Source organism: Aulonocara stuartgranti, assembly GCF_965226115.1.
Source record: "Aulonocara stuartgranti genome assembly, chromosome: 3".
NCBI classification, from domain to species: domain Eukaryota; kingdom Metazoa; phylum Chordata; class Actinopteri; order Cichliformes; family Cichlidae; genus Aulonocara; species Aulonocara stuartgranti.
In genome coordinates, this window is record NC_138941.1 from 49,599,669 (window position 1) to 49,611,435 (window position 11,767).

At 38.3% G+C, this 11,767-nt stretch overlaps 1 protein-coding gene across 1 annotated transcript; it reads left to right on the top strand.

Annotated features, from left to right (window-relative positions):
• The first annotated feature begins 1,283 nt into the window (after window positions 1-1,283).
• LOC309703273 (butyrophilin subfamily 2 member A1-like) lies at window positions 1,284-10,608 on the top strand. Its single transcript, XM_082528024.1, has 6 exons — window positions 1,284-1,431; window positions 3,942-4,283; window positions 4,694-4,907; window positions 5,110-5,174; window positions 5,369-5,485; window positions 9,367-10,608. Exons 1-6 carry the CDS (start codon window positions 1,296-1,298, stop codon window positions 9,846-9,848), a joined length of 1,356 nt encoding a protein of 451 aa, XP_082384150.1. The 5' UTR covers window positions 1,284-1,295; the 3' UTR covers window positions 9,849-10,608.
• The last annotated feature ends 1,159 nt before the right edge of the window (window positions 10,609-11,767 follow it).

Genomic DNA, 11,767 nt, shown 5'->3' on the forward strand with positions numbered 1-11,767 from the left:
TTTGCAGGTTTACCAAAAGTTTCATGGCATTTACTGTAAAAATTGTGGTAAAGATTAACAGTAAGGTTATTTTAAAAGCACAAGCTATCAGGTGATGATTCCTTTGTATCCCTTTTTTGTACTAAAAATAAATTGTGGTTGTGTTTCTTCTTCTCCTTTTTTTAACTGATGTTCCCATAACTGTCACTCAGTCCTCTTGAAAAACTTAAAAAGGTTTGCAAGATGTGTTTGTGTTCTGCATGCATGTGACTCATGCTGTGTGACGAGTATGAGAAATCTGCCTCACATGACCACACAGGATTTCCTTAAGTGCTGTTAATGTTGTGATAAATAATATGATAGCATTATGTTCTCATCGGCCTCCTGATTTAATCTTGAGATTTTTTAAGGTTTTCTGGTTACATCTACAAATATTATACTTTTTAATCAGCAGCTCAATAATTGGTTCTAGTTGTTCTGGTTAATAGTTTCTTTGAGGGACATGTGCCCTGTTAATTTTATATAAGAGACCAGACCTCAAAGTCATCTAATGTCTTTGTCTAATATCAAAGACATTAGATGACTACTTACAATGTGGATGTGGTTTGTGGCTGTGTTGTACATCCTTTTGTTGTTGCTTTGAGTTATATTTGTTTGCAGACTTTATGCTAAGGGGAAGGAAGGAAGCCGAGGACTAGTACGTGTCAGTACCACTATTCAGCATGACAAAGAGCAACAAAGAGCAAAGATTTGTGTGAATGTGTTAATCCTGTCTACATCATCTGCTGGGCGACCTTTTTGTGTCTTAAATTTGGGGGTTTGTGTCTTTAAGATATTCCTTTTAGCTTTTTTTTTTTTTTTTTTTTTGAGACACTGGACGATTTCCCAAAGGGTTTCATATGAAATGTGATGTGAATTAGAAAATTACAATCTATGATAACAAGTTGTCAGTTTCAGCACATTCAGCATTACAAAACTACTTTTGTAGCTGTTTGTATTGTTTGGCATGATGAAAGGAAGCACTTTCAGTTCACTCACTCACTGTTTGACTTGAAGCAGCAGACCTTATTGTCTTTTTTGAGTTTGTTTTCATTTAGCCAGATTTATCTTGTACTGCATTTGAATCTTATCTGGGTGTAGTTTAAGAGAGCACAATGACTATGATCTCCTAAACTACAAATACATTAAAAAACCAAACAAGAGTGCATGATGACATTCACACCGTCATGAACCCACCCACTTCCCGTTTTGTGAATGAAATACAGTTGGAACTGTTGCACATCATTATGCCTCAGGCTGCCCTCTAGAGAGGAAGCATGGAGCAGGTTAACAGAGTTTGGGTCCTTTTTCAGTCCTTATTTCACACCCGTGGATCCGGCAGGTCGTTTTTCTGTGCTTGGGCCACGCATGTCCTTGCGTTCCTTCTCGCTGTGGTCCTATCTTCTTGTAGAGGTAGGATTTCTACAGTCCCGTGGGAGTGTTTTGTGTCGCGTGACTTTCCCAAGAATTACTGTGCAGATCACACGAGAATGTATTTGTTAGAAAATCAGCTGAAATGGAGAGAATATCAGCGTAGTAGCTGCCTCTGCCCGTTGTCCATTTATATGCCCATATACAGTGGACTACACGGTTAATGGTTAATTCTTTGTATCTTGTTTTATTTAATCTGAAAAAGTCAGTGATCACTGTCACCCTATGTTTTTATTACCACTGTTCATTTTAAAGCTCAGTTTTTACATCCTTACGATGTGACTACAGCCCAGCTCATGCAGCAGTATATCAATGACTAAACTTATATTGTGGATGGATTATCTCAGCTGTTCTGCTGCTGCACCTCTTAGATATGACTGTAGTCATTACTGCTCTCACTACTTGTTTCAACTTCTATTGACTGTGTGTTTGAGGTGGTTTCAATCAGGCAGAACTGAAAACACATCCACACTGTTTCATGGTTTCTGGTAATATTTGTGTAAAAGGTGATATGCCTAGCAGGTTCTTACAGTTAATGCTTGACTTTCATTTTTAAGAAACAAAAAAGGAGAAAAAAAAGGTTGTAAATCTGAGGACATGGGGCACCATGCATTGTTTTCCCACATACCTATGCAACCGAACTTCTTTTTGCCCTCCATAAGAAGAATGGCAGTCCCATAACACCGTCACTTTTCAGGCCAGGAAGGCCATATTATCTTTAATATGCTGTCTGTGGTTGATTCACATATTGTACGTCCATGTGACTGAACCATGTGATGCACTGTGCTGGCTGTTTATTTATTACATTTGTCTTGCACGGAGCCATAAAAACTGAAAGGAAGTACTTCTACATTAGTTCATTTATTATAAGAACACAAACCAACAATCAAATTATCTTATAAAGGTACCAAAAAGGATGTTGCTTTACTTTTTTGTGCAACATTTCTTTAGACATCATCTTGTAAGACAGTGATTGATATCAGCTGTCAAATTTAGGTGTTACAGGAAACAACTACGGCTTCAGAAATAACTTACTGTGACTTCATGCAATGCACAGTAACTAAGCACATGTTTCATGCTTCTTTTTGTATGTTTACCAAGAGTTTTGGTATATTTACTGTACAAATTGCACTAAAGATTTACAGGAAGGTGGTTTTAAAAGCACAAGCTGTGAGGTGATCATTCTTTTGTATCCCTTTTTGTGAGCATTAAAAATAGATTGCAGCTGTGGTTGTTTTATTGTATAGATGTGTTAACTGTCATTGGGTTCTGTTGAACAAGTTGCAAGAGATTGCAAGCGTTTGTGTTTGCATGCATTAGAGTCATGCTCTGCACCAAGTTTAAGATCTCAGTCTCACATGACTACACAGGATTTCCTTTATTGCATAAGCTATGACAAAAAAAGTGGAAGTAGATGACATTTTAACTTTACAAGCATGACTTTTAAATCTGTCTGTACTGAACACATGCCAAGACTTTTTTCTGACTTTCTTCAACACCTTTAACCTCCGCAGGTCAAAATAACACAAAAACAGCAACTGATGCATTTTACAACACGGTGCATCTCTTCTGCCCACTTAAAGATGCCACACATTACTTTCTAACAAGTGTGTGTGCACAGGAAAATGGTGTGCACACACACACTTCGTCCTATCTATATAGGCCTATTATGTTTTCACTGTAAGAGTCCAACATTTTAGTTAAAAGAAGGGGGGGGGGGGGAGAGAATATGAAGAATGAAAGGTGGTTAGTCGAGCTGATATACCTGTGCAGGTACAGAAGACCAGATTATTTTAGACAGTTTGCCTGAGGAATGGAGGAGAAGTGTACAGGTACCAAGCAGTTTCATGTTTTGATATAATAATGGCATCCATTGTTCTGGGAGAAAAATCATCCCACTGTTTGCTTTTGGGCTTTCAAAGCTTTAATGTTTACGCCTGTAAACAATGTTGTATTTTTGGAGCCAGATTTGACCAAATTGTAACCAAATTTGATTGCTAAATAAATGCTAAATAGTTTATTGTTTAGCAAAGTGCATCAATAAACTGTATTACACAATAGGTATTTGAGGGATAAATGCCCTACAAGAAGCCAAAAGGTCTTCTTTATACAATTACTTCAACTGAGTCCTAGCCTATTGGAAATAGCTGCCAGTGTTGGCACACCCATCAAAGTAGGCTCAACTGCAAAAGTTAAACCTCAACAAAATTTCAATGAGTGATAATAATAAATACATTAAAAAACAAATCACTCCTGCTGTTGTCATGTAGAGATGTACTATCTACAGAGGCTAAAGCTGGTTTGTCTACCAAGCTGTACACAAATGTTTTAACTTGTTTTAATGTTGTTAACTTGGGTGTTTTGAGTTCTATAGCATTGAGAAATACTGTTGCTGCACATGTAAACTATATTAGTAGATCCAGTTCTTTGACTGTAGGAAAAACACAGCAATTAGTTGCCACACATATTCTGTTTTTTTTTCTTATTCACAGGAATAATGTTAGTGGATACTGGACCAAAGATCGTTGCCTTTGTCGGTGAAACTATCCTCCTGCCCTGCATCACCACCATCAACAGTGAGGTGCCAACAGTGGAGTGGACTAAAGAGGGTCTGTTTCCAAACACTGCCTTCCTGTACCGGGATGGATTTGAGACCTTTGAGATGAAGAATCCAGTCTTTCAGTACCGAACAAACCTCATCATGCACAAACTTCACGATGGAAACCTGTCAATGGTGATATCCAATGTGCAGCTAAATGACAGTGGAAACTACCAGTGTGCAATTCGAGAAACAGGAAAAAAGAAAGTCATCACAAGGCTGGAGCTGTTTGTAGGTACGTTAACTCAAAGTGCAGTGCTGTATTTATCCTTTCCTCCACTTTGGAGGTCAGCACAAGCCTCACATTTTGGTTTAGGTTTCCCTAAAGACTCCAAGGAGGGCGTGAGGGGTGCACAGATTTTACTGTGAATGTCAGATTAAATGATTTATTATTTAATGAAATAGTCTGAGGTTTTCTCCTTTCTATTCTTTATTCTAAGCAAAGGTAACCAATTATCTGCAGATTTTTCCCAATCGTCTTTGCCAAATGTTCTTAGGAGAACATGCAGATTCTTTAATGATTTCTATGATCCACAAACCTCAGATAATATTTGACATTAAAGTATTTTCCACAGTGAAAATTTTTGTAATAATGTTTGCTTGAAGGTTCAAAGGCCACACCCTGAATAATTCTTGTTTTTACAGGTGCCGTTTCTGAGCCGAAACTCTCAGTTGTTCCTGGTGTTGGAGGAGGACTGACTCTGCAGTGTGAGGCTAAGTGCTGGTTCCCTGAGCCTAAGATTACATTTCTTGACAATCAGGGAAATGAGATCAGTGCTGAAGACCCAAAGAGAGATGGAAACTCCCCAGGGTGTCTGACAGTTACAAGAAGAGTGACTTTGCATACTGCTACCAACAGGTTTAATATCATTTTAATGCCTAAAGTTCAAGACCTCAGATCTCATTTTATCTGTGTCATTTACTTCATCCAAATGGGAATGTGATATCAAGTCATTGTATCAGTGCAGTCATGCCTAAGCTATGACAAAAGTGCACATCAGTTTTCTTTTTCCAGGACAAAACTGTGAATGAAACCTAAAGGTGTGTCTTTTTAATCACAGGGTCATCTGCAGAGTCCAGCAGCCTGAGATAAACCAGATTAGGGACTCAGAGTTTTACATACCGGGTAAGCTTAACACCTGAATCAGCTGGACTGCATAAAACATATATTTCATTATTCTTTTGTAATGATTCTAAATGTTACATTTTGCAGAATAAAAGTGCATCAAAAAGCACCTTCAAAAAATAAATTATGCCAGTGTCTCTTTGTGTAAAATGATCTTGATTTTCTCATTGAATCTCTTTTTTTAATCATTTCAGATGAATATCTGAGATCCTGCACTCTAAACATCGTAATCAGCATTGCAGTGACGATCCTTTTAGTCACAATCACCTGTGCACTCGTATACTTTATTGTCAAGTGCTGTTGCTCCTCCGGTAAGTCATTTTGTGCCTTTGTTTTTAACTACTTCTAATTATTTGCTAATTAATTAGACAATTTATAAAATGGACAGAATGTTGTCTCCAGAAGTTTAGCTGCTTTAGCGTGGCAAGGTATGGTGGGAGAACACGGCGCTTCCAAGTTTAGCAGATATATTCAGCTGTGGTCTGTAGTAATGGCACATGAAGCAACTATCAGTACTGTGTGCGTCAAACATTCAACACGTCCAAACATAATTCTAGCACAGAGATTCCAGATGGAAACTGTATTCAACACTCACATGTATAACAACTTTAACAATTACACGAGGTTTATAATTAGCATTAACTAGCTTAGTAGCTTACATAGCGTATTAGCGTAAGATAGCATTAGCATAGTCACGAGGGAACAAATACACACAAAAGCATTGACTTACACAAAATCATGTAAACAGGACCCACCTTCTGGCATTCAGACACAGCAATAAAACAAGAACCCACAAGTTGCTGGTGAGAGGACACAAGGAAAAAATGCTGGCTATCAGCAGCTTCGAAAAGCAGTTTTCAAAGCCCACTGTGAGCATCAGAGCTTTTGTTTTGCTTGAAGAGTCCAGAAATGTATAAGTTAAACATCAAATGAGTCAAGGAGAAACAGCATTTTCATACCGTTATAAATAAAAACCTTGATACTGTCTAAAATATTGAAATAGTTATTTGTAAGTAAGTAATTTTAATGTCAAATTGCTGACACAATAGCAAATTGTCTCATAATTGCCCCCAAAACATTTTTGTTGGGTTCAAATAAAGATGAATGCTATTGTAACTAAAATGCTTATATCTTACAGTTGGAGTTTTCCAAATTTTACACACACAAAAGAAAATGGAACTGTGCCCTTACCATTGTTATAGTTACTAGTTACTTCTTCAAAAAGGTAATTGAGTTAACTGAGTTACAATATTCTAAAAGTAATTAATTACTTGAAAAGTAACTATTGCATTACTACTAAAAAACGTTTAACCCTCTGGGGTCCAGGGTATAATTGGCCATTTTTAACTGCTTTTGATTTTCCCCACATTTCACCTTTAAAAACTATTTACTTTGCCTTGTTTGGCCTATCAACACAATTTAAAAACTGGTATCTATCACCTTGTTGCTTTGTCTTTAAGTGGTCATGTGATTGGCTAACCACGACTACTTTATTCTTCCTCAGTCAAACAGCAGCACTCATGCGATTGTTTTGCCCCGAGCTCCAGGTGTTGTGCTAGACAGTGATCGTGATTACCGTCCGCGGGAGCGTGCAGCTGCTTAAAGCTGTACCGCCCAGATTACTTACGTAGTCTGTTACTTCCGTGCAACTGATATAAGATGCGGTAAGCTGAACACAGCTTCAACCGTCTGTTTGTTGAAAAATAGTAACGGACTGCATTTTCTTGTTAGTAACGGTAACGGCGTTGTAACGATAGGAATAGTAATTAGTTAGATTACTCGTTACTGAAAAAAGTAACGCCATTAGTAACGCCGTTATTTCCCATCACTGGCCCTCACTACTAAAGAAACAGCTAAAAGCAGCTTTCGTTCATTAAAATAACCTTGTTAATCAGAGCAAATCCCAAAATATGGGGTCACTCAAGTGAAGTAGAACCTGGATTTGCTATGAAATTCAGAGAATTAACACTGAAATTATTAGAGATGGACCGATCCGATATTACGTATCGGTATCGGTCCGATACTGACCTAAATTACTGGATCGGATATCGGAGAAAAATAAAAAAATGTAATCCGATCCATTAAATATCACGAAAGCACCTCACAAAAGTTGCAACACGCTGTAACTCACCTCAGAAGTTAGCAAGTCGGAGCAGTATGCATCACGTGATAGAGCGGCTGTGGCATGCGGGACCTGTCGGTGGTCTGGATAGCATGTGGAGCTTCGCTAGCAACCCGGCATTTCATCTCCGACAAAGTTATCCCCGAGAGAAGTAAAGCAAGTGTGTAAGTCCATCTCTGAATGTTTGTAAAGCATTCCCACGTTAAGCTTAACGAGCGACTGCCTCTCGCTCTCCGGCTGCTGCTTCAATCGTGAAACTGCTTAAATGATCAGCTGATCGGCTTTTCTGTCGTGAGTCTCTCTTGCTTGTTTTTGGCCCACTTTGCACCAGAAAGAGGAAACCAGCGGCTGAACAACAGCAGCACGTTTAAGCTTGATAAGCTGTTGTTAGAATTTATTTAATATTACTTTCTACACCAGGATCTTTTTCTACGTAGCTGACGGCTGGTAACTGTGCAGGGGTGGATCTAGCAAAGTTTAGCCAGGGGGGCCGATAGGGCATTAACTGGAAAAGGGGGCACAAAGACATACTTTTCTTTCTTATTCTCATTTAAAATGTCTGGCTGTTATTAAATAATTATCTGACACCCAAAGTTTTAATTTGATGTAAAATGAATAGAAGTCAATTACTGTATATAGTGACTATTAAGTCTAATATATATACCCTAGTAAGCTATAGTACTTTTTACTTTGGGAAGGTACCATCTGTGCAGTCTGCAATTTTGTTGAAGAAAGATGTTGAATCTATTTAATATTTCTTGAAAAATAATTGATTTCTGTGCATTTTTTTTCACACTGCATCAAATTAAGGTTGATTACGTCGTCGATTAAGCATCATGAGGTGGAGCGTGAGGGGTGGTTCCCTATTTTTTATTTATTTATTTTTGTTGTTGCTGGGAGTTGGAACCCTATTAGTTAGGTTGCTTAATATTTACGCTAAGTACTCTTTAAAATACCAGAATAGGGAGAATGGTGTAGGTCTAAGTTTATTAGATTGATCAGTATTGCTGAACTATGAAATATTTTTTTTGTATACAGGTATAACAGAATAGCTTTAGTGTAGTTGTTGTTTTAAACTTGAGTATGAACTTGCAGACTTGCAAAATGCAGCAAGATATTTAAAAAAAACAGTTTTGTTGATTAAAAAACACTATATCGGATTCATATCGGTATCGGCAGATATCCAAATTTATGATATCGGTATCGGTATCGGACATAAAAAAGTGGTATCGTGCCATCTCTAGAAATTATGGTAAAAAGATGCAGTAATGTGCAGGTTTTAATGTGGACAACAGAGGAATACAGCAGTGGTAGTTCAACTGCAACTGCTTTAATTAAAGGAAAGTTATTTTCATTTGGGGGCATTTATTTATTTGTTTGCATGGCTACTCTGATGTCCTCATCCTTTTATGCATTTATGTGAACAGGCGGGGAAAGACAGAGCAGAGACATAACACAAAATGCAGGAACTCACATGTAGGTGGTCTGCAAGCTGCAAGATAGCTTGCAGAAGAAGCAGCAACTGCAGATAGAGTAAATAAGCTTAAATAACATGCTATAAATGAGATTAGCCACTGAAGGATATTAGCAACTGCCTTACCTAATGCTTAAGGTTAGTGCATTCATGTATATCAGGTATACTATGTTTTCTTTTGTGTGGGGTGGCTGTAGCTCAGGTGGCAGAGCAGGTCAGCCACTAATCAGAAGGTCAGTGGTTTGATCCCAGGCTGCCTCCTGGCTGCATCCCAAATATCCTTGGGCAAGATACTAACCCCGTGTTTGCCTACTGGTGGTGGTCAGAGGGCCCGGTGGTGCCAGTGTCCGGCAGCCTCGCCTCTGTCAGTGCGCCCCAGGGCAGCTGTGGCTACAATGTAGCTTGCCATCACCAGTGTGTGAATGGGTGAATGACTGAATGTAGTGTAAAGCGCTTTGGGGTCCTTAAGGATTAGAAAAGCGCTATACAAATGCAGGCCTTTTTTTTCCCGCTTTGTAATAGAAACAGGGAAATGTCAGGAAAACAAAATGCTAACTGTGTGTTTTTTTTTTTCTTTTGTGTGTGTATTTCTACAGTTGGAGGACAGAAACCGAGTGTTAATGGAGAGAGCATCCACCAGCTACCGAATGAGATGAATGAAAGCACACCCAGTCCGGACACACCCCCCAGCGAGTCATCAAATGACTCCACATCCTCACCAGGTATCTTAAATCCCAGTAATCCATCAAGACAAAAGTCTCCTCAAAACAACAACAACCTCAAACCAGAGACTTCAACCAGCAGCAGCCGTCCAAACTCTGACAGATTATCAAAGACCACAGGAGGAGATTCAGAACCTGCCGGTTCAACACAATATGCAGCAGCCAGCTCCCAGACGCAGAGAAGCAGTCAAGACAGCAATTCTGCTCTTTCAACAAACAGCGACGATGTGTTTTCCACTTCTCCTTCACACTCAAAAGAGCTTCCTTTTGTCTCAAATGCTCGTCGTGGAAGCACTGCACGGCCTCAGCGCAGACATACGCACTCTCCAGAAGCAGAGCCGCTCATCTCGATCTAGACTGGAACTGAAATACGAGGATGTGGCAACTTTTACAATTGGACAAAAAGAAAGTAAAATGCTGATGTCAGCTGACAGTCAAAGGAGAGTCGGTCATGCAGTTCGAGTTTTACTTTCTGTCAACTGATTTTTCAGTCATGTTTAATCATTCAGCAGAGACGGCTGGATACAGTCCATTTTTAATATATTCCATAACACATAGTCTAAAAAGTACTAGTAAGTAAGTAAATGCTTTCATGTTAATATATGGTATCATTTTCTGACTCACTAGTAGCACTGAATAACTATTATCTTCACATGGTTATCTTGGTGTGTCAGTATGACGCTGCCTGAGTGCTCGTCAAGATAAACCTCCAACACAGATGGTAGGTTAGAGGTAGATGTATTATTTTATGATTCTTTAATAATCAAGCTAACGGGACTTTTGAAATAAGCTTTTTCCTTATTTCTTGTTTGTTTAACTCCCTAAAAACAACAACAAGAACTTTCTTGTTTTGTTATGTTGCACTTTTCTCATGTTGTTCTTTTTTGCACAGTTGTTTCTGTGATTTTACAGGGAGGGCTGTGTAAGGTTTTCTTACTGCTAATCCTACATATCAACATCAGCTTTACCATTTATCAGACCCTTGAAACTTGGAAGCTTTAAAGCTAACTTTATTCCACTTTGAACTACCTTAAGATTGTGATTTTGTGATTTTCAATAATATTTGTTATGGAGTTTTTACAGGTTTATTATATAGTTCTTTTTATTTTCTGGTTGTGTAAAATGAGCCTTAAGAATAAACTATTTTGGCTTTTTAAAACTGTTTTTGTCCGCATTTAATAAAACAGACCTTGTTTCTGACCCATATTTTCACAGCTGGAGGAAGAAAATCAAAACAGTTAAAGTATTTAAAACAAGTCCAGTTTTTTGTATTTTTTTCTTCCTTCTCCTTTTCTTCACAGCATTGTCATGTTACAATATTTATAGATGTCTAACCCTCTCAAACTGCAAAAAAAGAAATGAACTACAGAACAAAATGAAAATATCTGGAAATCTGCAGCTTAAGGATTAGGATGAGGATCCAAAACTACACACTGTAGCTTGTCTGCCTGCCACTGTTTATTGCACTTCTTAATAATGACAGATGTCAATACACTGTCAGGAAGTACATGAATAATCTTAGTGAGTATAGACAGTGACCATCATAACAATATCTGAACATTGGGCCACATTGGCCATATCACCTCCGCCTTTGTTCAGGTTACACACACACATATCACTTGCATCACTAAATACAATATACTATAACTCACAGCAAGCGACTAACAAATAACCATTCATTATTGGTTACAGCATTTGCATCTCCTCTTACCTCAACAAAACATAGAAAACACAACTGAAAACATTCATGAGCCTGTTTAACTTTAATGTCACGAATACTTTTTGTACTTCATTAGCATCACTACTGCACTTGAAGCTTTACCTGCTAGCATCAAGTCCATTAGCCTAGCATGACCACGTTGACGTTATTGTTTCATTCTACTCACAATACTTCGATATTACTGAGATTATAAGTTATACTTTCCTTTGACATGTTCACAACAGGCTTATTGTTTCTACTGTGTTACCTATAAGTAATTTAAGGACTAATAACCTACCTGTGTATTAAAATAAAGAGGCACAGATCATCAGCTTGTTTACAGTTTGCCTCAAAGAGAGTTTCTCCTGTGCACTTTGCACCACCTAGTTGTATCATAAAGTAATGCCGCAAAGTGTAGTGAGAAAACCACTGAACCAGTAATTAAAGACATATTAAACACGCAAGGATAGCACGGTGGCATGGTGGTTAGCACTGTTGCCACACAGCAAGGAGGTTCTGAGTTCAATTCTGACCCTGAGGAGGATAAGTGAATGGATGGATGGATAAACACACACA

Excerpts from the sequence above, each read along its gene's own strand:
- LOC309703273 (XM_082528024.1), top strand. The coding sequence starts at position 1,296 with ATGGAGCAGGTTAACAGAGTTTGGGTCCTTTTTCAGTCCTTATTTCAC. Across the intron at positions 4,284-4,693 it reads AAGGCTGGAGCTGTTTGTAG|GTGCCGTTTCTGAGCCGAAA; the intron begins GTACGTTAACTC and ends TTGTTTTTACAG. Across the intron at positions 4,908-5,109 it reads TTGCATACTGCTACCAACAG|GGTCATCTGCAGAGTCCAGC; the intron begins GTTTAATATCAT and ends TTTTAATCACAG.